This window comes from Coregonus clupeaformis, chromosome 24 (genome assembly GCF_020615455.1).
Source record: "Coregonus clupeaformis isolate EN_2021a chromosome 24, ASM2061545v1, whole genome shotgun sequence".
NCBI classification, from domain to species: domain Eukaryota; kingdom Metazoa; phylum Chordata; class Actinopteri; order Salmoniformes; family Salmonidae; genus Coregonus; species Coregonus clupeaformis.
The window spans coordinates 4661973-4688791 of record NC_059215.1 but is presented as its reverse complement, the minus strand read 5'-3'; the positions used below and the strand labels follow the sequence as shown (position 1 = coordinate 4688791).

The following is a 26819-nucleotide window of genomic DNA, read 5'->3' as shown; positions in this document are numbered from 1 at the left end:
AAAGAGACAGAATCAGAAAGTATTCATACCTCTTGACTCAGTCCACATTTTGTTGTGTTGTAGCCTGAATTCAAAATGGATTAAATCTATTTGTTTTCTCAACCATCTACACACAATACCCCATAATGACAATGTGAAAACATGTTTTTAGACATTTTTGCAAATGTATTGAAAATGAAATACAGAAATATCTCATTTACATAAGTATTCACACCCCTGAGTCAATACTGGGCATCTCAGTGCTAGAGGCATCACTACAGACCCCCTGGTTCGATTTCAGGCTGTATCACAATCTGGCCATGATTGGGAGTCCAATAGGGCGGCGCACAATTGGCCCAGCGTCGTCCGGGTTTGGCCGGTGTAGGCCGTCATTGTAAATAAGAATTTGTTCTTAACTGACTTGACTAGTTAAATAAAGGTTAAATTATTATTATTTTTTTAAATACATGTTAGAATCACCTTTGGCAGCGTTTACAGCTGTGAGCTTTGCACACCTGGATTGTACAATATTATCACATTATTATTTTTTGACATTTCTTCAAGCTCTGTCAAGTTGGTTGTTGATCATTACTATAGACAGCCATTTTTCAAGTCTTGCCATAGATTTTTTTTGGGACATTTTGGACGAGATGGATCCCATTATGCCTGGCGAAAACCAAACACTGCATTCCACAGTGAGAACATCATGCCAAAGGTCAAGCATGGTGGTGGTGGTGTGATGGTTTGGGGATGCTTTGCTGCCTCAGGACCTGGACGACTTGCCTTAATGGAAGGAACCATGAACTCTGCTCTGTATCAGATAATTCTACAGGAGAATGTCAGACCATCCGTCTATGAGCTGAAGCTGAAGCGCAGCTGGGTCATGAAGCAAGACAATGATCCAAAACACACAATCAAGTCTACATGAAAATTGCTAAAAAGCAACAAATTGGAAGTTTTGGAATGGCCTAGTCAAAGTCGAGACCTAATCCCAATTGAGATGTTGTGGCAGGACTTGAAACGAGCAGTTCATGCTTGAAAACCCACACGTCACTGAGTTAAAGCAGTTCTGCATGGAAGAGTGGGCCAAAATTCCTCCACAGCGACGTGAGAGACTGATCAACAACTACAGGAAGCATTTGGTTGGAGTCATTGCAGCTAAAGGTGGCACAACCAGTTATTGAGTGTAAGGGGGCAATTACTTTTTCACACAGGGGAATTGGGTGTTGCATAACTTTGTTTATGAAATAAATGAAATAAATATGTAATTGTTGTGTTATTTGTTCACTTATGTTCCCTTTATCTAATATTAGGTTTTGGTTGAAGATCTGATAACATTCAGTATCACAAATATGCAAAAGTAGAGAAAATTAGAAAGGGGGAAAATACTTTTTCATAGCACTGTATATATCTTTTTTACCCATCTACCAATAGGTGCCCTTCTTTGCGAGGCATTGGAAAATCTCCCTGATCTTTGTGGTTGAATCTGTGTATGAAATTCACTGCTCGACTAATTGTATGTGTAGGGTACAGAGATGAGGTAAGAATTCAAAAATCATGTTAAACACAGAGTGAGTCCATGCAACTTATTATGTGACTGGATAATCAAATGTTTACTCCTGAACTTGATTGGGCTTGCCATGACAAAGGAGTTGAATACTTATTGACTCGAGACATTTCAACTTTTCATTTTTAATTAATTTGTATAAAAATTCAAAAAACATAATTCCACTTTGGAATTATGAGGTGACACAAAATCTCAATTTAATAAAGTTTAAATTCAAGCTGTAACACAACAAAATTAAAAAAATCAAGGGGTGAGAATACTCTCTGAAGGCACTGAATGTAATTGAAATAAAAAAAGTAAATGACTACATAATAACCTTAACCAGAGGAGAGCGACTAGTTTCACCTCTGTGATTTAGTGGTCTAATTTAATAGTCATATTATCTGTTCTACATTATGGATGGATCACACAGTCAGTACAGGGCCTAGTTAACATGTCTCTGAAATGGTTCTTGACACCTTTTGTAAAATCATATCCCCTTAAAATGGATCAATCAAATGCCACTCCCTGGAAACATTGATTTGAGTTGCCCCAATGTTGCTGTGCAGAAGACGAACAAGCCTTATTGAATACATGGCTGAAGCAGGCAGACATACAGTAACATCACATGCTTGTAGAGAAAGAGCAAGGTTGGGGGGTCATGAAGCTTTGGAGAGCAAGGTTGGGGGGTAAAGTCTGGAAGTGAATTGAAAAAATGAATAGACCCCAACCCTGGTGGAGTGAGGTCAGGTGAGAAGAAAAGAGGGGGGCAAGATAGGTTCTGACCTGGAACATGACCTGGTACTGTTCCTCCGGACGGTTCACCACACACATGTTACACCCCATCCTGACTCTGGTCCCGGTTCTGGTCCTGGCTCTGGTCCCGGCCCTGGTTCTGGCTCTGGTCCCGGCTCTGGTCCTGGATCTGGTCCTCCTAGCTCTGATGTCTTCGGGCGTCAGTCACTGTGTTGTGTGGCCTCTGCACAGACTCTGTAGGCTAGTTTGTTGTGTGCCAATGATGAGGATATCTACCGTCGTAGAGTCCTGTGGCCAGCCCAGAGCTGACTCAACGGTCTTCAGGCCTCAGACACTGTGTGCTCTTTAGTTCAATGAAGTTGCAGTGATGAGGATCTCTACCGTCGTAGAGTCCTGTGGCCAGCCCAGAGCTGACTCAACTGTCTTCAGGCCTCAGACACTGTGTGCTCTTTAGTTCAATGAAGTTCCAGTGATGAGGATCTCTACCGTCGTAGAGTCCTGTGGCCAGCCCAGAGCTGACTCAACGGTCTTCAGGCCTCAGACACTGTGTGCTCTTTAGTTCAATGAAGTTGCAGTGATGAGGATCTCTACCGTCGTAGAGTCCTGTGGCCAGCCCAGAGCTGACTCAACTGTCTTCAGGCCTCAGACACTGTGTGCTCTTTAGTTCAATGAAGTTCCAGTGATGAGGATATCTACTGTCGTAGAGTCCTGTGGCCAGCCCAGAGCTGACTCAACTGTCTTCAGGCCTCAGACACTGTGTGCTCTTTAGTTCAATGAAGTTCCAGTGATGAGGATATCTACTGTCGTAGAGTCCTGTGGCCAGCCCAGAGCTGACTCAACTGTCTTCAGGCCTCAGACACTGTGTGCTCTTTAGTTCAATGAAGTTCCAGTGATGAGGATTACTATCGTAGAGTCCTGTGGCCAGCCCAGAGCTGACTCAACGGTCTTCAGGCCTCAGACACTGTGTGCTCTTTAGTTCAATGAAGTTCCAGTGATGAGGATCTCTACCGTCGTAGAGTCCTGTGGCCAGCCCAGAGCTGACTCAACGGTCTTCAGGCCTCAGACACTGTGTGCTCTTTAGTTCAATGAAGTTCCAGTGATGAAGATCTCTACCGTCGTAGAGTCCTGTGGCCAGCCCAGAGCTGACTCAACGGTCTTCAGGCCTCAGACACTGTGTGCTCTTTAGTTCAATGAAGTTCCAGTGATGAGGATATCTACTGTTGTAGTCCTGTGGCCAGCCCAGAGCTGACTCAACTGTCTTCAGGCCTCAGACACTGTGTGCTCTTTAGTTCAATGAAGTTCCAGTGATGAGGATATCTACTGTCGTAGTCCTGTGGCCAGCCCAGAGCTGACTCAACTGTCTTCAGGCCTCAGACACTGTGTGCTCTTTAGTTCAATGAAGTTGCAGTGATGAGGATCTCTACCGTCGTAGAGTCCTGTGGCCAGCCCAGAGATGAGGATCTCTCTCAGTCATAAGAATGGGTCAGACAGTCCATGTCCCATCACCCTCCATTAGTGGATATTTCAAAAGAATCCCTCCTCGAAGAAAAACATGTTTAAGCCAGTTTATGTGTTTTTGAATTCTCAGCTCTTAGCGATCTAGAGTTTTTTCCGAACTTTCAGAGCTTCATTGTGCTTTCTCTGTATTTTAGTATACTACAAAAAAAAAAAAATCATAGTCTGTCATGACGTTTAAACCTTTCTTTTACCTCTATGTATCTGCTGACTCTTCAGATCTGACCAGCGTGAACACATCTTTTACCTAGCCTTAATATAAGGATTAACTGTCTAACGTGTACCGCCCTAGTAATGCTTACAGAATAAGTTACTAAATTACAGATGGGGAGATGAAAGCGAGGACAGAAAATAAATGCATGAGGTGTAGAGAAAAAAATAAAGGAAATTACCACGCTGAAACATTTAGATGAATTAGCTAGGTGTGCGGCAAGCGATGTCTGATTTATTTTTCTCTTCAGGCAATACGAAAGGCTGATCGAAACTCCACCTTAGAAAATGGGTTGTAGTCACGATGAGGGGAGAGCGTGAGACCTTTCCCAATCCCCTCCCTGTTTTCTCTTCTTGAAGTCTGAAAGGCTGATCCACAACGTCGCACTCCCAGGATCCCACTAGTCAGCGCTGTAGTTCACAGCATCCATACATCCACACTACTGAACCCGATGAATCCCTCTACCAGCCAGGACTGTGATTCATTGAGTCCTACCAGGCACAGGACACTGTAGTCCACCGTAGGACAAACAGTCAGAGTGTCCTTCCTTTCGGGTTTGTCACAGATGTGACTCTTGTGCTGCTAAACGTGTTTCCTCTCTGCTCCTGCACGGCTGGCTGATGCAGATGTCTCTGGCTGAGCTACTGTTTCCTCTCTGCTCCTGCACGGCTGGCTGATGCAGATGTCTCCGGCTGAGCTACTGCTCCCTCTCTGGTGCTGCACCACTGATTCTCAATACAAAAGGCTGTGAAGCTGGAGCTGTGGCTGCAGCTGGAGACGAGAAGCAGTGTTCCTCCTCTTCCTTCCCTCAGCGTGTTACAGCGGTAGCTCATCCTGTTCTGCTCTGCTCTGTTCTGCTCTGCTCTGATCTGTTCTGTTCTACTCTGTTCTGCTCTGTTCTGTTCTGCTCTGTTCTGTTCTGCTCTGTTCTGCTCTGTTCTGTTCTGCTCTGCTCTGCTCTGTTCTGCTCTGCTCTGCTCTGCTCCACAGCTGCAGGCTGAGATACTGTAGTACGCAGGCTATGCAGCGCAGCAGCAGAAGCCAATATCCAGCAGCCACAATACATTTTCCCTCTGGTGGCCGATGGATTTCCTCTCTTCTCCTCCAGTCTGCTCCCTCCCTCCCTCCCTCCCTCCCTCCCTCCCTCCCTCCCTCCCTCCCTCCCTCCCTCCCTCCCTCCCTCCCTCCCTCCCTCCCTCCTTCCCTCCTCCCCTCCTCCCTCCCTCCTCCCTCCCTCCCCTCATCTCTCCCTCCCCTCCTCCCCCCTCCCTCCCTCCTTCCATCCTCCCCTCCTCCCTCCCCTCATCTCTCCCTCCCCTCCTCCCCCTCCCTCCCTCCCTCCTTCCATCCTCCCCTCCTCCCTCCCTCCCCTCATCTCTCCCTCCACCCCTCCCCCCTCCCTCCCTCCCTCCCTCCCTCCCCTCATCTCTCCCTCCCCTCCTCCCCCCCTCCCTCCCTCCCTCGGTTTCTTTCACCACGTCCTCATTTGCAGCTCCTTTCTGCCTCCTCCCCTATCCTGCATACTCTCTGTCTCTCTCCGTTCTGCCTCCTCCCCTATCCTGCATACTCTCTGTCACTCTCCGTTCTGCCTCCTCCCCTATCCTGCATACTCTCTGTCTCTCTCCGTTCTGCCTCCTCCCCCATCCTGCATACTCTCTGTCACTCTCCGTTCTGCCTCCTCCCCTATCCTGCATACTCTTTGTCTCTCTCTGTATCTCTGTTGAGCAACTGTTCTGCATCACTTGTTTGTGGCAGAATAACACAGATTAAGTGATTTGTTTTGGACGAGACCATGAAACTGTGTGGACAGACAGATGGAGGGGGGAGGGAGGGAGGGAGGGAGGGGGGGAGGGAGGGGGAGGGGGGAGGGGGGAGGGGAGGGAGGGGGAGGGAGGGATGGAGGGGGAGGGAGGGATGGAGGGGGGGGGGAGGGAGGGAGGGAGGGAGGGAGGGAGGGGGGGAGGGCATGATGAGAATGAATGAAAGAGCAGAACGAACATCAAATGGAATCCCACTCTCTGAGCCTGTAGGTACAGCTTCATGAACAGTAGGTTGTGAAGAAGAGCCCGACAGAGCACAGCATAGCACATCCCTTTGATAATCTCATAGAAGAGCCCGACAGAGCACAGCATAGCACATCCCTTTGAACATCTCATAGAAGAGCCCGACAGAGCACAGCATAGCACAACCCTTTGAACATCTCATAGAAGATGACTTGAACTCGAATTGCTTCAAAAACAACACTACTAAAGGACACCAATAAGAAGAAGAGACTTGTGTGGGCCAAGAAACATGAGCAATGGGCATTAGACCGAATGTGCCCTTTGGTCTGGAGTCCAAATTGGAGATTTTTGGTTCCAACCACTGTGTCTTTGTGAGACGCGGTGTGGGTGAACGGATGATCTCTGCATGTGTAGTTCCCACCGTAAAGCATGGAGGAGGAGGTGTTATGGTGTGGGGGTGCTTTGCTGGTGACACTGTTTATGATTTATTTAGAATTCAAGGCACACTTAACCAGCATGGCTACCACAGCATTCTGCAGCAATACGCCATCCCATAGGGTTTGGGCTTAGTGGGACTATCATTTGTTTTTCAACAGGACAATGACAATGACAAAACTACTTTCTGACCAAATTAGAAAAGTATAATATTTGAAAATGTAGCTAGCTAGACTCTCTTATACCGTATACATGGATGAATGCTTCTCCCTCTCTGTCATGGATGCCATGGTTGCCCTTAGTTTGAATATTTGAAAACAGGTGTTTTATACAACAGCCTTCTTCTGTGGGTTCTCTTTTCGACTCCCTCCGCATTATTTGCAATCAAACGCCAGAATTTTCTCCATCTCCTTAGTTATCATATTCTGCTTCCAACGGGCATTCCACTGATTTCATAACTCGGTCCCCCAAAAAGTGGAGAGCATTAGTAACACATGTGGTCCTCTGTAGCTCAATTGGTAGAGCATGGCGCTTGTAACGCCAGGGTAGTGGGTTCGATCCCCGGGACCACCCATACGTAAAAATGTATGACTGTAAGTCGCTTTGGATAAAAGCGTCTGCTAAATGGCTTAATATTATATTATTATGACATCTTTGAAAATAGCCACGCTAGAATGGACTATCAACACATACTGAGCAGCTCATATTATAGACAGAAGCCTGCTGCATGGCAGACCAAATCGAACTCATCTCTCAGCATGTCCAGCCCATCCGTTATCTCAGCCAATCATGGCTAGTGGGAAGGTTCCTGTCTTTTTCCGTGGCTAAACCAACTAGGCTCGTAATTTAAAAAATGGTATTCATATTTACAGATGGCATACAGGTTTGTTATTAAGGCACATGAAAGTTCACATGTTCCAGAAGGCATTTTTGCCCCCCAAAAAAGCATTTTGATAAAAAAAAAAATATGTTTACGTTCAAATGCCTCACCTGTAAGGTAGTGAAGCACGACATATGCCTAGTTTCCTGAAACAAGTCACAATTGGGTACTTTTTCTACCACTGCCTATTGGTCCTATCTGTGGAACAGCTTGTTGTGTTGCGGCCATAGACATATAATCCATAGAAGGGTTTTGGGAACCTCTAACCCTGACAATTTGACTGTTAAACTCATGGGTACACTAGCAATGGCTGCCAGTCTTGACTTGAATGGGAATCGCCATCTTTTAATTTTATGTCTATGGTTGGTTCCTCAAATGTAAAAAAATTATTCCTGTTTGGGCTCCTTGCAGTCAATTTGCAGTGTACGTATTATTGATCATTATAAAATGGGTTGTTTGGATGCTGATTGGATGAGCCGTGTTCCAAGTCGTGCTGTATTGGCCATCACAAGCACACGATGCCTGCTAACAGTTCCGTCTGAATTATCACTGCTCCTTCATAAGAATATCATCATGTTCGTGTTGCTGTCCGAATCATCTCTTGTATTTATCTCAACACATTATTTTCCCCTTGCTTCTGGCCTAGCGTTTGGTTTGGTACAGCTGGGATTAATATACGCCTCGCTGTCTGCCTGTCCAACCTCGGAAAACAATGTTTGACTTTTAGAATTTCGATCTCTGTAAAGGTCGCTGGTTCTAATCCCCGAGCCGACTAGGTGAAAAATCTGTCGATGTGCCCTTGAGCAAGGCACTTAACCCTAATTGCTCCTGTAAGTCGCTCTGGATAAGTCTGCTAAAATGACTAAAATGTAAAAAAAAAAATGTTAAAAGTACTGTAAATGCCAATAGCTAAAAAAGCTAAAACAAACACAAATGCAGCTAGTGTACTGTTATTCCAGGTGTTTGACGTGATTGAGTTAGCTGAAGTTGGCTAGCTAGCTAGAAAGGTTATCCAGCCTGCATAGCAACCATTTCGTTTAGAACGGATGACCAGTCCTTTTGCGTAGCAACTAATGTCTGTAGCAACATGACCAAAATAACTAACAACCAGATTTTTGTCCGGACTATATCTTCTGGTCGAAGAATAAAATTGATTAATTAATTACTCCATTAACGTACTTGATAATGTAAACGTGTTTTTTTAATGTAAGACACCATCCCATTCCACTAATTTAAATATTATGGGGAGGTTTTCCTGGACACATATTAAGCCTAGTCATGGACTATAAAGTCAGAAAATCACCAGCCAACATGATTTATAGTCCAGGACTACACTGAGTGTACAAAACATTAAGAACACCTGCTGTTTCCATGACCTAGGCTGACCAGGTGAATCCAGGTGAAAGCTATGATCCCTTATTGATGTCACTTGTTAAATCCACTTCAATCCGTGTAGATGAAGGGTTAGGAGACAGGTTAAAGACGGATTTTTAAGTCTTGAGAGAATTGAGACATGGATTGTATATGTGTGCCATTCAGAGGGTGAATGGGCAAGACAACAGATTTAAGTGCCTTTGGACGGTGTATGGTAGTAGGTGCCAGGCACACCGGTTTGAGTGTGTCAAGAACTGCAACGCTGCTGGGTTTTTCCACGCTCAACAATTTCCCGTGTGTATCAAGAATGGTCCGACACCCAAAGGATATCCAGCCAACTTGACACAACTGTGGGAAGCATTGGAGTCAACAAGGGCCAGCATCTCTGTGGAACACTTTTGACACCTTGTAGAGTCCATGCCCCGACGAATTGAGGCTGTTCTGAGGGCAAAAGGAGGGGATGCAATTTAATATTAGGAAGGTGTTCTTAATGTTTTGTACACTCAGTGTAAATGTAATCTGTGTCCATGAAACCACTCATTAACCCTACATTTGACAAAAATCCAGAAAATCACATTGTATGATTTTTAAGTAATTAATTTGCATTTTATTGCATGACATAAGTATTCTATCACTATGTTCCTGTTATAATGCAACCTTATATTTTGAGTTATGATAGGGTAAGATAGTTATGCTATGCTCTTGAGACATAATTATAGTATTTAAAGGGTCAGTCTGTGATTCTTTCATAAATGATTTTACTTTTAAATTATTTACACACATCCATTGATTCTTAAAGAATATAACATATATAATAAATGCCTCATGAGCTTAGTCCATTTGTCATACCCCATCAGAAATAAAAATACATGATTGTTCTACTCAATCGTTCATAAACAAACACCGTTTAGCCTCTGAATATGGTTAAGATTGTCATTTTGAATGAATTTGAAAGTGGTTACATTTCTCCACCCCCAATTCTTCAGCCTTTTACCAAAATAGTGGCTGGGTGTCAGGCTTGGTTGTTGTTTGAATTGCAGATTGCCCCTTTAAGAACCAATGGATATATATATCAAGATTAGGAAAAATTGAACAGCTTCCCAGATGGCAGATTGTGTGTGTGTGTCTTGCAGGGAAAAAACGAGTTTACATTATCAAGTACATTAATGGGGTAAACCTATTCTAACTGTAAGTATTAGGCTGTTTCAGAGAAGGTTTGAATCCTAATCAACTCATCCAATGTGAGTACATCTGTTGTTGAAGTACAGTAGATCGATAAAGCTACAGTACTCTAGCAGTAGTCAAGCTGCTTATGCTTAAAAGCCTCATTAGTGCATAGGTCACATTCGCCATTTAATTTCCTGTCTTTTTTGGCTTCAGACAAAAGCACATTTTTCACTTACAGTTTTTCTCCATTGGTTTGGCTCATTTCTTGAAACAGAAATTACATTCTCAAAACTCTAAGATCATTTGGCAAAACAGTCTTACAGTTCAGCACAACACTATAGCTCACTTGCAAAAGCTCATATCTCTCCTAAAACTGTTCACTCATGCTTCAAAACTAAATTCCTTTCCCATATAAGGAGTCAGTGCCACGAAAATGGCAAAGATCCTTCTCAATTGCTTTGGCTCATTTCTTGAAACAGACCGGACGTTCTCAACACTCTTGGTGCTTTAGCCAAAATAACGTGGATGGTTTGGCACAACACCATGGTTCACCTGCAAAAGCTCATACCTCTCCCAAAACAGTTCACGCATGTGTCAAAACTAAATTTCCTTCTCATTTAAACAGTCAGTGCCCCCAAAATGCTTCGTCCCTTTGGCATTGTGTAAGCACTGCAAGTCAAAATGTTTAGATGTTTTGTCACTATGGCAGAGGACCATTGAAATATCCCTCATGTCCACCTTTCAGTCTTAGCCCAGTCCTTCATTGACAATGGTTACTGTACTGTTTTTTGTCTAGCTAACAGAATACAATTGTGTATAAAACTGAAAAAAATAAATAGGATTTTAGGGCAAGAGTAGCCTCCAAGGTTTGACATCACACATTGCACTCATACTGCCAAGGAAATTGTAACCATTATCATTCACACACATAAAGTAACTTCCATACATCAGAGTAAAAAGAAAATGTATACAGCATAATATACTGTAATATAAACACACAAACAAAAAACAATGAAAATTATATGCAGCCTACAGTGCTGTAAATAAAGCTGGAGTTTCACAACTAACAGTTCTTCACTGGTCGCTGTCCTCACCCTCCTGGCCATCCACACGCTGCTGTCTGTCTGGCCACAGATTCTCAGTCCACATCACAGCGTATATTCTCCCTTGCGATGCAACGAGGGAAGAAACGGCGTGCATGTCGCAACCATCCCCTACACTGATCTCCTGTAATATCCTCACACGCAGCGTCCATTGCATGGAGCAGGGACCTCTGATCTTGAGCCCGATGCTCATACACTCTCCACCTCCAAGCGGAGAAATACTCCTCAATAGGATTGAGGAAAGGAGAGTAAGGTGGTAGGAACACCATGACCATCCTTGGATGAGTAGTGAACCAGGCCCTGATGAGCGGGCCACGGTGGAAATTCACATTGTCCCATACAATGACATATTGTGGTAGGTGAGGCCCTACGAGACCGCTCTCATTTTCAGGGATCAAATCAACATGAAGGCGGTCCAAGAAGATGAGGAGCTTCTGTGTATTGTATGGGCCAAGACTGGGGATGTGAGTGGCCACACCATTCTCCGATATGGCAGCACACATAGTTATATTGCCCCCTCGCTGGCCTGGGACATCCACCATGGCCCGGTGGCCAATAATATTACGGCCACGTCTTCGGCCCTTGGCCAGGTTGAAGCCAGCTTCATCCACAAACACGAGGATGTGATGGGTCTCGTTTCCTTCCAATGCCATTATTCTCTACAATAGCGTAAAAAAAGAAAACATCAAATCAGTCATACAGAAGAGTCATACACTACAGTTACAGACAATTACATAGGAATGTTCTATGTTCTCCACAAGTTCAATATACTACTGGCCACTACTCCAGTGGTTCCAAACCTGGGGTACATGTACCCCTATGCAGAGGTACTACAGGGGGTATTTGACAGAAAGGGGGAGGGGGAAATCATCAATGACTAGACTTACTGAAATGTTACAGTAAAACCCACAGTATTAGATAGATTTACATGGGAGGCACTAATTGCAGCTCTTTGACCCCTTTTCTTATTGTATGTTATATTCTTCAAAATAAGGATTATAATGATAATTGCATCATACAGTAAGCTGCAGTTTTTAGGCGAAATGTTGAAGTCAGATAAATCAAATACTTCCATACCTGGATTACCTGGATACACAAATCAGGTAAAGTGGGTACTGAAGCCAAAAAGTTTGGGAACCACTGCTTAATTGTAAAAATGTTATAATGATGGACAACCAGTAACTGACTTACATGTACATACTGGTACCGCAGCTCTTTCACTCTATCAGAGTTCCTCTCAAATGGTACCCTGTAAATTTGCTTCATTGTCATCTGATGCTTCTTCAATATCCGGTCTATTGTGGAGATGCTTATAGAGTTGACATTTTGGAATATGGCATTGTCTTGTAGGATTGCAGCGCGGATCTGTCTCAATGTGATGGCATTATTTGCCATCACCATGTTACAGATCTCTTGTTCTTGTTGTTCATTGAGAAGTTTTCCTCTGCCACCTGTGCAAGGTTGTCGTCCAATCCTAGATATAGAAGTCAAAGGACAACACTCCATTCGTAATGTATACCTTATGTATTCCTTACAGAATGAGTTACCTATGTAATTGTATTGTTGTTTTACTTACAGTAACTTTACCACAATTCTAATGCATCACTGCACAGTGACTGGAATACTACTGTAAACTGTATCATCAATACTGTAGAAAATAAACTATTCCATAGTTTATTTTCTCCAATGTTTTTCTTGTCATTTTTAGTATCATAACATCCCATTGAGGTAAGATATTACTGTAGGCCTATCACACACACACACTAAATGAATAGGTAAATATGTAAATAAATATATTTCTTGCTCTATGCACAGTGTCCTGTCCTATACAACATATAATTCCATCATTGACTGACTACATACCTGTTTTCCCTGCGAAAGGTTTGGATGATGGAGGAGACTGTTGAGCGAGGCACATTAGGCTGCACTCGGCGACCTGCCTCCGCCATTGTGAGGCCATGGTTGATGACATGGTCTATAATTGTGGCCCGAATTTCATCCGGGACAGCATGGTGTCTTCGTGCTCCTCGGCCTCTTCCCCTATTCCACCACCACGCACCCTTACTCCTCCTCCTCCTCTTCTTCTTCTTCCTCTTCCTCGAGCAGGCAGTTGCCCTTGTTCATTTACTTGGCCAGGTGCCTCCATGTTCAGAAATTGTACTGGTCCTGCATGGTCAAGCTCTTTACATACATGTTTGGCAGCATTCACAGTCATGGACAGCACCTGTCAGGTAACTAAACATACTGTTTGATTGGTCATCTGAGATGTGTGAAACTCCTCCTTCGTTAGTCAAGTTCTAGTTTCACCTGACTGTCAATTGCTGTAATACATTTATCAAATGTTCCAAGGGATTCATATATGGTATTCATGGTATTATGTTCTTGACTAATTTTGACAATTGAACAGACTATTGTGCATGTGATGACTTATACAATGAAATGACGCTGACACGTTTTGGAGCGAACAACCATTAGACTGAGAATCAACAATCAGTTTAGATCAACAAGATCTATTCACTTGGAAATTGTGCTAAATGTAGGCTACCTGTACTTAATCATTTGCAAAGATGTACTGAGACATTGAGACATGTACTTAGACATTTGCAATTTGATGAAATGAATGAGAAATTCAATTCTGTTGTGAACAATTGCCAAGTGGTTTGGAGGTTTGTCCATGTAGTTTTGAGAATGTAATTTCTGTTTCAAGAAATGAGCCAAACCAATGGAGAAAAACTGTAATACATGTATTTATTAATAATACACATATACATTCAGATATATATGAAACTATTTGTCAATCCCACTACTGGACTACATCAAACCCACATATTTTCTCCACTGTCTGTACTACAGTGTGTTTGGCCGACCTTCCCAGACATTCCCAATCCAGACAGTATGTTTGGCCGACCTTCCCACACATTCCCAATCCAGACAGTATGTTTGGCCGACCTTCCCACACATTCCCAATCCAGACAGTGTGTGTGTATCAGGACGTCTTGACAGCTGTGTTGTGGGTTTGCTGGCTGTCTGGCTAACCCAACAGGCTTAGAGGCAGAACCCTGCTCTCAAACTGATCTGCAGATACAACCTATTGTTTATGAAGACAAAATAAATGCTTACACACATCCGTGTGTGTGTGTTTGTGTGTTTGTGTGTGTGTGTGTGTGTGTGCGTGCATGCACATCCGTGTCGCCACTTTCCATCTCTCTTGGTGCAAAACACAAACTACCAACGGCTGGTGGGAACAGAAAGTGAACAACCAATGGCTGGTGGGAACAGAAAGTAAACAACCAATGGCTGGTGGGAACAGAAAGTGAACAACCAATGGCTGGTGGGCACAGAAAGTAAACAACCAATGGCTGGTGGGAACAGAAAGTAAACAACCAATGGCTGGTGGGCACAGAAAGGAAACAACCAATGGCTGGTGGGAACAGGAAGGAAACAGCCAATGGCTGGTGGGCACAGAAAGTAAACAACCAATGGCTGGTGGGCACAGAAAGTAAACAACCAATGGCTGGTGGGCACAAAAAGTAAACAACCAATGGCTGGTGGGCACAGGAAGGAAACAACCAATGGCTGGTGGGAACAGGAAGGAAACAGCCAATGGCTGGTGGGAACAGAAAGGAAACAGCCAATGGCTGGTGGGAACAGAAAGGAAACAGCCAATGGCTGGTGGGAACAGAAAGTAAACAGGAAACAGGACTGAAGGAGGAGCAGAGAATAGAGGACAGTAAAGATAAAGACCCTATTCCCTACATGTTGACCAGGGCTCACAGGGCTCTGCTCAAAAGTAGTGCACTACTTAGGGAGTAGGGTGCCATTTGTGACAGATCCAGGGAGAAATGAACCTTCTACCACATACTGTAGTTGTAATTAAATTACCACAGCCTCCTTAGGCGAAACAATATATTTGTGTGTGTTTATGATAATGTTCATGATTTGTTTTATCACGTTTATAATAATATGAAGTAATAATGTGAAATAATCAAATCAAAGGAACAAGGACAGATACAGCGATGATAAACGCCTCCAGCGCTAAACAACTAAAAGCAGCCATGTCTTCAGTAAGTATTTCATTATTTCATTACCCACTTTATTAATAACCTGTGCTGCTTCCCGAATGGAAGCCTATTCCTTATATAGTACACTATATACCTTCTGGGCCCTGGTCAAAAGTAGTGCATTATATAGGAAATAGGGTGCCATTTTGGAATGCAACCCTGTGTTTGCTCCATGTGCAGTGTGCCTCCAGCTGTGGAGTGGTATTGGACCAGTAATGGGACCTCTAAGCGCTGTCTGATGTGTCTGATAACACATTAAGGGACTGCTTCCCAAATGGCACCCTATTCCCTATTCTGTGTAGTGCACTTATTTTGACCGGGCCCATAGGGTTCTGGTCAAAAGTAGTGCACCAAATAGGGAATAGGGCACCATTTGGGACACTATTGTCACCAAATATACAGTTGAAGTCGGAAGTTTACATACACTTAGGTTGGAGTCATTAAAATTCATTTTTTTAACCACTCCACAAAAACTTTTAATTCACTGTATCACAATTCCAGTGGGTCAGAAGTTTACATACACTAAGTTGACTGTGCCTTTAAACAGCTTGGAAAATTCCAGACAATGATGTCATGGCTTTGGAAGCTTCTGATAGGCTAATTGACATCATTTGAGTCAATTGGAGGTGTACCTGTGGATATATTTCAAGGCCTACCTTCAAACTCAGTGCCTCTTTGGAAAAATCAAAAGAAATCAGCCAAGACCTCAGAAATAAAAATGCAGACCTCCACAAGTCTGGTTCATACTTGGGAGCAATTTCCAAACGCCTGAAGGTACCACGTTCATCTGTACAAACAATAGTACGCAAGTATAAACACCATGGGACCACGCAGCCGTCATACCGCTCAGGAAGGAGACACGTTCTGTCTCCTAGAGATGAACGTACTTTGATGTGAAAAGTGCAAATCAATCCCAGAACAACAGCAAGGACCTCGTGAAGATGCTGGAGGAAACAGGTACAAAAGTATTTATATCCACAGTAAAACGAGTCCTATATCGACATAACCTGAAAGGCTGCTCAGCAAGGAAGAAGCCACTGCTCCAAAACCGCCATAAAAAAGCCAGACTACGGTTTGCAACTGCACATGGGGACAAAGATCGTACTTTTTGGAGAAATGTCCTCTGGTCTGATGAAACAAGAATAGAACTGTTTGGCCATAATGACCATCGTTATGTTTGGAGGAAAAAGGTGGATGCTAGCAAGCCGAAGAACACCATGTCAACCGTGAAGCACGGGTGGCAGCATCATGCTGTGGGGGTGCTTTGCTGCAGGAGGGACTGGTGCACTTTACAAAATAGATGGCATCATGTGGAAGGAAAATGATGTGGATATATTGAAGCAACATCTCAAGACATCAGTTAGGAAGTTAAAGCTTGGTCGTAAATGGGTCTTCCAAATTGACAATGACCCAAAGCATACTTCCAAAGTTGTAGCAAAATGGCTTAAGGACAACAAAGTCAAGGTATTGGAGTGGCCATCACAAAGCCCTGACCTCAATCCTATAGAAAATGTGTGGGCAGAACTGAAAAAGCGTGTGCAAGCAAGGAGGCCTACAAACCTGACTCAGTTACACCAGCTCTGTTAGGAGGAATGGGCCAAAATTCACCCAACTTATTGTGGGGAGCTTGTGGAAGGCTACCCAAAACGTTTGACCCAAGTTAAACAACGTAAAGGCAATGCTACCAAATACTAATTGAGTGAATGTAAACTTCTGACCCACTGGGAATGTGATGAAAGAAATAAAAGCTGAAATAAATCATTCTCTCTACTATTACGCTGACATTTCACATTCTTAAAATGAAGTGGTGATCCTAACTGACCTAAGACAGGGAATTTTTACTAGGATTAAATGTCAGGAATTGTGAAAAACTGAGTTTAAATGTATTTGGCTAAGGTGTATGTAAACTTCCAACTTCAACTGTATATTAAGTCAGAGGTCCATCTGTACCTGATTCATCATTAGAAAATTTTTTCTCAGACCTGTCTAAGGACAGATTAATCTGTTGCAGAACATACAACATGGTCCTCTGTAGCTCAATTGGTAGAACACGGCGCTTGTAACGCCAAGGTAATGGGTTTGATCCCCGGGGACCACCAATACGTAAAAATGCATGCGCACATGACTGTAAGTCGCTTTGGATAAAAGCGTCTGCTAAATGGCATATTATTATTATGGCCGTCACATGTGTAAGGGCAGCCTTAGGGCTCAGAGTCATCATTTAAAAAAACATGGAGTCATTATTGGAAACCCCAGAGAGACAGAGAGAAGGCACTGAAGGAGTTATTACATGAAGACAGGGTTTACAACTACGATGGACCTGAAGGGCAAAGCAGCTTTTAAATGTAGTGACAGCAGAGAGACAGAGAGAATTCAGGCATGGCAGTCAGTTCATCCCCAGTGGGGACCCACACCAAACAACGCCACGTCTGGAGGCTTCAGATGGTTTCAGATGGAAGGGGGGTTTGACTGGCAATTACAGAGAGTAGAGACCGTTGCCTAAAGTGAAGAGACAGGCTGTGGAAACAGGGGGAGATGACAGTAGTTGAGGGTTGAGGAGGTGTGAGAGAAGGGGTGAGGGGGTTGAGGAGGTGTGAGAGAGGGGTGAGGGGGTTGAGGAGGTGTGAGAGAAGGGGGTGAGGGGGTTGAGGAGGTGTGAGAGAAGGGGTGAGGGGGTTGAGGAGGTGTGAGAGAGGGGTGAGGGGGTTGAGGAGGTGTGAGAGAAGGGGTGAGGGGTTTGAGGAGGTGTGAGAGAGGGGGTGAGGGGGTTGAGGAGGTGTGAGAGAAGGGGTGAGGGGGTTGAGGAGGTGTGAGAGAGGGGGTGGGGGTTGAGGAGGTGTGAGAGAGGGGTGAGGGGGTTGAGGAGGTGTGAGAGAGGGGTGAGGGGGTTGAGGAGGTGTGAGAGAGGGGTGAGGGGGTTGAGGAGGTGTGAGAGAGGGGTGAGGGGTTTGAGGGGGTGTGAGGGGGGTTGAGGGGGTGTGAGAGAGGGGTGAGGGGGGTTGAGGGGGTGTGAGGGGGGTGAGGAGGTGTGAGAGAGGGGTGAGGGGGTTGAGGGGGTGTGAGAGAGGGGTGAGGGGGTTGAGGAGGTGTGAGAGAGGGGTGAGGGGGTTGAGGAGGTGTGAGAGAGGTGTGAGGGGGTTGAGGAGAGCGAGAGAGGGTTGTAATATTCCCTGTACTGGAGAGACAGTGAAAGGACAGTGGTTATTATGGGTCTGGAGAGAGGTATGGGGAGGAGGACAATTTATCAAAAGGCGAGGGAGAACGGGGGTAGTGCTGAGCGATTAGTGCTTTTTGGGGTCGGTTTCGATATTTAAAAAAAAAACATTAAATGCATTATGATATAATGACATTACAATGATTTTAGAGCTTTTTAATCGAAATTCCAAAGCCCAAAACATTAAAAAATATTATATATTCTCTGTCAGGTCCACATTGAGTTGACATCAATAGAACAATAGTAAATGACTGAATAATACAATATTTCAGTTGTGTGATTTATTTAGTTTGATTAAATCATTTGACTTGTTCTTCAAAGTAAAGAAGGCATACTTTCACCAACTGTCTCTGTCCCTCTTGTCATTGTGTTGTGTACATTCATTCCTCTCTCGTGTGGTCTGTGTGTATCTCACCTAACGTAGCAGGCGTGAAAGTGTGTCGGTCCAGAGATCTGTATATAATGAAGAGATGCTCATGTTTCCGCTCTAACAATGGGAGTTGTTGTCCCAAAGCTGGGAAGGCAGGCGACAAGCTTAGGTCCAAAAATAAACCCATAGAAACGCATTGGGCTTATTTTGGACAGATTTTGGCGAGAGTAAAACCTATCGCTTCGCTTCTTCCTCTCTGATAAGTCTCTGTACGAGCCTGAAAAAAACAGGCGCAATTATGGTAATTGTGGTTAATTACCATGTTTCTGTGCTGAACAAGGTTGAATATTTGCTAAACCATTACAGTCTAAGCGGTATGACGGCTGCGTGGTCCCATGGTGTTTATACTTGCGTACTATTGTTTGTACAGATGAACGTGGTACCTTCAGGCGTTTGGAAATTGCTCCAAAGGATGAACCAGACTTGTGGAGGTCTACCATTTTGTCTTGGCTGATTTTTTTTTTTCCCATGATGTCAAGCAAAGAGGCACTGAGTTTGAAGGTAGGCCTTGAAATACATCCACAGGTACACCTCCAATTGACTCAAATGATGTCAATTAGCCTATCAGAAGCTTCTAAAGCCATTCCATCATTGTCTGGAATTTTCCAAGCTGTTTAAAGGCACAGTCAACTTAGTGTATGTATGTAAAGTGAAATAATCTGTCTGTAAACAATTGTTGGAAAAATTACTTGTGTCATGCACAAAGTAGATGTCCTAACCGACTTGCCAAAACTATAGTTTGTTAACAAGAAATGTGTTGTTGAAAAACGAGTTTGAATGACTCCAACCTAAGTGTAAACTTCCGACTTAAACTGTATTAGGAGACTGTTTCGTGTCAAAAATAAGGGGAAAAGTACATGGGGAAAAAAAACACTTAGAAATGTTTCCTGATCTTTCTTATATCTGGACAGAAACTTCAGAACAGACTTCCTTTAGATTCTTTTGGGTGGTGTAGTCCCGTGTAGCTCAGTTTGCAACGCCAGGGTTGTGGGTTGTGGGTTTGTTTCCCACGGGGGACCAGTATGAAAAAAATAATGTATGCACTCACTCTGGATAAGAGCGTCTGCTAAAAAAGTACAAATATTTTTTTTTTTTTACATGTCTTGAATATGTTATTCAATGCGTTTGTATGGGCTAAAAGCAGTAAAGCCAAATACAAATGTTCATAAAAAATATATATACACTACCGTTCAAAAGTTTGGGGTCACTTAGAAATGTCCTTGTTTTCCATGAAAACATACATGAAATGAGTTTGAATAGGAAATATAGCAAAAATGCATTGGAAATGTAGTCATTGACAAGGTTAGAAATAATGATTTTTAATATAAATAATAATTGTGTCCTTCAAACTTTGCTTTCGTCAAATAATCCACCATTTACAGCAATTACAGCCTTGCAGACCTTTGGCATTCTAGTTGTCAATTTGTTGAGGTAATCTGAAGAGATTTCACCCCATGCTTCCTGAAGCACCTCCCACAAGTTGGATTGGCTTGATGGGCACTTCTTACGTGCCATACGGTCAAGTTGCTCCCACAACAGCTCAATAGGGTTGAGATCCGGTGACTGTGCTGGCCACTCCATTATAGACAGAATACCAGCTGACTGCTTCTTCCCTAAATAGTAATTGCATAGTTTGGAGCTGTGATTTGGGTCATTGTCCTGTTGTAGGAGGAAATTGGTTCCAATCAAGCGCCGTCCACAGGGTATGGCATGGCGTTGCAAAATGGAGTGATTGCCTTCCTTCTTCAAGATCCCTTTTACACTGTACAAATCTCCCATTTTACCACCAACAAAGCACCCCCAGACCATAACATTGCCTCCACATTGCTTGACAGATGGCATCAAGCATTTGTTCTGCGTCTCACAAATGTTCTTCTTTGTGATCCGAACATCTCAAAATTCGATTTGTCTGTCCATAATACTTTTTTCCAATCTTCCTCTGTCCAGTGTCTGTGTTCACTTGTACTATAGGAGAGATAGAGAGAGAGAGAGAGAGAGAGAGAGAGAGAGAGAGGAAATGATGTGACAATGAGAGATATTTAATGGGATGTTGGACTAAATCTAGCTAATTGTGATCCATAGTAATAGGAACTCAGAGAGCAGGCTCAGGTAGGCTAGATGGAGAGAGAGAGAAGAGAGGGAGAGAGGAGAGAGAGAGGGAGAGAGAGAGAGAGAGAGAGAGAGAGAGAGAGAGAGAGAGAGAGAGAGAGAGAGGGAGGGGTGAAGAAGAGGGAGAGAGAGAGGAGAGAGATGGAGAATAAGGTATTTCTATGAAAAGTGCAGGGTATAACTTTGATATGCTTGACACTGCCTTCATCCAGCTTGGCCAAGACTTAATATTAATCAACTCTGCTATTCCCCTACACTCTGCAGTATCCAAATACAGTGGGTGAATGTCAAATCTCAGAAGTTTGCATTTAGCTTTATGAGAGGTCAACAGAGGATAAAGTTGTCACCAGGCATGTTGAATCTTGATGTCACGTATATATGCAGGGATTCAGGAAGCAGGAGGAGAGTTTAATAACGATGACGAAAGGCAAATGAACAAAGCAGGAACTGCGCGCTGAACACGACCGCAAACTGCCTGAAGACTGAGGCTACTGAGGGCTAAGTAAAGGGGAAGTAGTCCAGGTAGAGATGAAGTCCAGGTGTGCGTAATGTGGGTTGCCAGGTGTGCGTAATGTGGGTTGCCAGGTGTGCGTAATGTGGGTTGCCATGTGTGCGTAATGTGGGTTGCCAGGTGTGCGTAATGTGGGTTGCCAGGTGTGCGTAATGTGGGTTGCCAGGTGTGCGTAATGTGGGTTGCCAGGTGTGTATACTGATGGTTGCCAGGTGTGTGTACTGATGGTTGCCAGGTGTGCGTAATGTGGGTTGCCAGGACCGGTGGTCAGTAGACCGCCGACGATGAGCGATAGAGATGGGGAGCAGGGATAGGCGTGGCACTTGACTATTGATTCCCAGTGTCAGTGTTTATGGAAACAGGTCTGTGGGAATTGGCCAGATCAATAATAAATCAACAACATTATCCAGACAACCTCCCCATCTCTGCTACCTTTAAAACAATGCACGGTCTATGTGAATACCTGCAAGATACTGTGTTGTGCTGTGTTTTTTCAATGAAAATGATTGAGGAACTAAGAGGAAGAGGGAGACCAAGAGGAGGAGAATTTAATATGTGATTGTGTTTAATCTGCACCACAACCATTCACTTCCATACTGACTGATTGTGTGAGGCATTGAGGAATTTACCACATCAGTCACAGGCTTCATTATGAAGTGCATCGACGACGTCGTCCGCACAGTGACCGTACGTACATATCCCAACCAGAAGCCATGGATTACAGGCAACATCTGCAAGGCTAGAGCTGCCGCTTTCAAGGAGTGGGACACTAACCCAGACACTTATAAGAAATCACGCTACGCCCTCCGACGAACCATCAAACAGGCAAAGCGTCAATACAGAACTAAGATCGAATTCTACTACACCGGCTCTGACGCTCGTCGGATGTGGCAGGGCTTGCAAACTATCACGGATTACATAGGGAAACCCAGCCACGAGCTGCCCAGTGACACAAGCCTACCAGACGAGATGAAGGCCTTCTATGCTCGCTTCGAGGCAAGCAACACTGAACCATGCGTGAGAGCACCAGCTGTTCCAGATGACTGTGTGATCACGCTCTCCGTAGCCGATGTGAGTAAGATAAGACCTTTAAACAGGTTAACATTCACAAGTCAGCAGGGCCAGACAAATTACCAGGACGAGTACTCAGAGCATGCGCTGACATTTACATTGACATTTTAGTCATTTAGCAGACGCTCTTATCCAGAGCGACTTATAGTTAGTGAATGCATACATGTTTTAAATTTTTTATTTTTTTATTCTGGCCCCCCGTGGGAAACGAACCCACATCGCTGCCGGCCAAACCCTCCCCTACCTTGGACGACGCTGGACCAGACTAGTCACTTTACCCCTACCTACAGTATACTGCTGCTACTGTCTATTATCTATCCTGTTGTCTAGTCACTTTACCCCTACCTACAGTATACTGCTGCTACTGTCTATTATCTATCCTGTTGTCTAGTCACTTTACCCCTACCTACAGTATACTGCTGCTACTGTCTATTATCTATCCTGATGCCTAGTCACTTTACCCCTACCTACAGTATACTGCTGCTACTGTCTGTTATCTATCCTGTTGCCTAGTCACTTTACCCCTACCTACAGTATACTGCTGCTACTCTCTATTATCTATCCTGTTGTCTAGTCACTTTACCCCTACCTACAGTATACTGCTGCTACTGTCTATTATCTATCCTGTTGTCTAGTCACTTTACCCCTACCTACAGTATACTGCTGCTACTGTCTATTATCTATCCTGTTGTCTAGTCACTTTACCCCCTACCTACAGTATACTGCTGCTACTGTCTATTATCTATCCTGTTGCCTAGTCACTTTACCCCCTACCTACAGTATACTGCTGCTACTGTCTATTATCTATCCTGTTGTCTAGTCACTTTACCCCTACCTACAGTATACTGCTGCTACTGTCTATTATCTATCCTGTTGTCTAGTCCCTTTACCCCTACCTACAGTATACTGCTGCTACTGTCTATTATCTATCCTGTTGTCTAGTCACTTTACCCCTACCTACAGTATACTGCTGCTACTGTCTATTATCTATCCTGTTGTCTAGTCACTTTACCCCTACCTACAGTATACTGCTGCTACTGTCTATTATCTATCCTGTTGTCTAGTCACTTTACCCCCTACCTACAGTATACTGCTGCTACTGTCTATTATCTATCCTGTTGTCTAGTCACTTTACCCCTACCTACAGTATACTGCTGCTAGTGTCTATTATCTATCCTGTTGTCTAGTCACTTTACCCCCTACCTACAGTATACTGCTGCTACTGTCTATTATCTATCCTGTTGTCTAGTCACTTTACCCCTACCTACAGTATACTGCTGCTACTGTCTATTATCTATCCTGTTGTCTAGTCACTTTACCCCTACCTACAGTATACTGCTGCTACTGTCTATTATCTATCCTGTTGTCTAGTCACTTTACCCCTACCTACAGTATACTGCTGCTACTGTCTATTATATATCCTGTTGCCTAGTCACTTTACCCCTACCTACAGTATACTGCTGCTACTGTCTATTATCTATCCTGTTGTCTAGTCACTTTACCCCTCCCTACAGTATACTGTATACATGTTATTTTCTACTCCCTGTATATATTCATGTTATTTTCTACTCCCTGTATATATTCATGTTATTTTCTACTCCCTGTATATATTCATGTTATTTTCTACTCCCTGTATTTATTCATGTTATTTTCTACTCGTTATTTATATTAATTATTCACTGTGTCACTTTCTATTTTTGATCTTATCTTGATCTTATCTTGAACCCTACATTGTTGGAAATGGATCCGTAAAGGAAGCATTTCACTGTTAGTCTACACCTGTTGTCTACGAAGCTTATGACAAATAAAATTAGATTTTTGATTTATAGTAGCTTTGATACCGCAGGAGGTTGGTGGCACCTTAATTGGGGAGGACGGGCTCTTGGTAATTGGCTGGAGCGGAATACGTGGAATGGTATCAAATACATCAAACACATGGTTTCCATGGTTTCCATTGGCTCGGTTTCCGGCCATTATGATGAGCCAGCCTCCCCTCAGCAGCCTCCTGTGTATAATACAGAGCTGGAGGAGGATATTCCCTGGCTGTGCTGCTGCAAGGTTCCACCGCCATCTACTGGACCAATGTGGCTACTGCACACAGTCATCCATTTTCCCTCCTAACATTGTGTGAGTATTGTAACGCTTAGTTAAAGGACCTCAACACAGGAAGTTGCCGCCACTATTTCAACGTCATTTCCTGTCCTAGAGAGGAAATGGACGTTTAGGTTCCACCTCCAAAAATTGACGAAGGCTACTTATACATATTCACAGATTAGGTGGGGGAAATTCCACATGGAATTGGTAAACATCAACAAATAGGGCACTGACAGCTGTCAGTCTCGCTAGCTAGCATACTAACCTTATCTAGATAGCTATCTATCTTGCTAACCCATAGAGATAGATAGAGGACTCATCCTTTGTATCTGTGCCATTAACACGTCTGTGACAGTATGGCACAGTTGAGGCTATCTCCATTTTAAAGTAGTCCATTTTCTTCTTAACGATTGGCTGATCCCTCCTGATGACTCATTCAGGGTCACCTGGAGGGACCAGCCAATGAAGATGGAAGTCCCACCCAGTTGACTACATTAAAATGGTCGAAGCCCTCAATGGTGCTGCCCGTGCTAACACGGCCATTTAGATAACAGAGGCCTGGACCTGGATTTGTCATAAGCATTGATTTAGGGAACACTTTACCACAGATGGAACCACTGGCCTATCTTTGACTTTCCACAGATGGAAACCACTGGTCTATCTTTGACTACACCACAGATGGAAACCACTGGTCTATCTTTGATTACACCACAGATGGAAACCACTGGCCTATCTTTGATTTCATCACAGAAGGAAACCACTGGCCTATCTTTGACTTCACCACAGATGGAAACCACTGGCCTATCTTTGATTTCACCACAGATGGAAACCACTGGCCTATCTTTGATTTCACCACAGATGGAAACCACTGGCCTATCTTTGATTACACCACAGATGGAAACCACTGGCCTATCTTTGATTTCACCACAGATGGAAACCACTGGCCTATCTTTGATTTCATCACAGATGGAAACCACTGGTCTATCTTTGACTTTCCACAGATGGAAACCACTGGCCTATCTTTGACCTCACCACAGATGGAAACCACTGGCCTATCTTTGACTTCACCACAGATGGAAACCACTGGCCTATCTTTGACTTTACCACAGATGGAAACCACTGGCCTATCTTTGATTTCATCACAGATGGAAACCACTGGTCTATCTTTGACTTTCCACAGATGGAAACCACTGGCCTATCTTTGACCTCACCACAGATGGAAACCACTGGCCTATCTTTGATTTCACCACAGATGGAAACCACTGGCCTATCTTTGATTACACCACAGATGGAAACCACTGGCCTATCTTTGATTTCACCACAGATGGAAACCACTGGCCTATCTTTGATTTCATCACAGATGGAAACCACTGGTCTATCTTTGACTTTCCACAGATGGAAACCACTGGCCTATCTTTGACCTCACCACAGATGGAAACCACTGGCCTATCTTTGACTTCACCACAGATGGAAACCACTGGCCTATCTTTGACTTTACCACAGATGGAAACCACTGGCCTATCTTTGACTTCACCACAGATGGAAACCACTGGCCTATCTTTGACTTCACTAGAGATGGAAACCACTGGCCTATCTTTGACTTCACTACAGATGGAAACCACTGGCCTATCTTTGACTTCACTAGAGATGGAAACCACTGGCCTATCTTTGACTTCACATTTACATTTTAGTCATTTAGCAGACGCTCTTATCCAGAGCGACTTACAGTTAGTGAGCGCATACATTATTATGTGTGAATTGAACCCACAACCCTGGCGTTGCAAACGCCATGCTCTACCAACTGAGCTACATCCCTGCCGGCCATTCCCTCCCCTACCCTAGACGACGCTGGGCCAATTGTGTGCCGCCCCAAGGGTCTCCCGGTCACGGCCGGCTACGACAGAGCCTGGATTTGAACCAGGATCTCTAGTGGCACAGCTAGCACTGCGATGTAGTGCCTTAGACCACTGCGCCACTCGGGAGACTAGAGATCCTGGTTCGAATCCAGGCTCTGTCGTAGCCGGCCGTGACCGGGAGACCCTTGGGGCTAGTGGTTTCCATCTTCACCACAGATGGAAACCACTGGCCTATCTTTGACTTCACCACAGATGGAAACCACTGGCCTATCTTTGACTTCCCCATCTATTGTTATCTCCAAAGTTTTGTCATCTTCCATAAATTGCGGAAGCGAATCCGCCATAGAAATAGTTAGAAAAAATAAGATGAAGCACCGGTATCACTGTAGCCAAGCTTCCTGCCATCCAGGACCTCTATACCAGGCGGTGTCAGAGGAAGGCCCAGTACATCACTGGAGCCAAGCTTCCTGCCATCCAGGACCTCTATACCAGGCGGTGTCAGAG

General features: G+C 44.0%; 1 protein-coding gene across 1 annotated transcript in view; it reads right to left on the bottom strand.

The window, feature by feature from the left end:
* The window catches only part of LOC121537770 (PDZ domain-containing protein 4-like), a 75877-nt gene extending 71027 nt beyond the window's left edge, over nt 1-4850 (bottom strand). Inside the window, exon 1 of the mRNA XM_045206991.1 lies at nt 2312-4850. Coding sequence (XP_045062926.1) covers nt 2312-2371 — 60 coding nt within the window. The 5' untranslated portion in view covers nt 2372-4850. The remainder of the gene's footprint in view (nt 1-2311) is intronic.
* Nucleotides 4851-26819: the final 21969 nt, after the last annotated feature.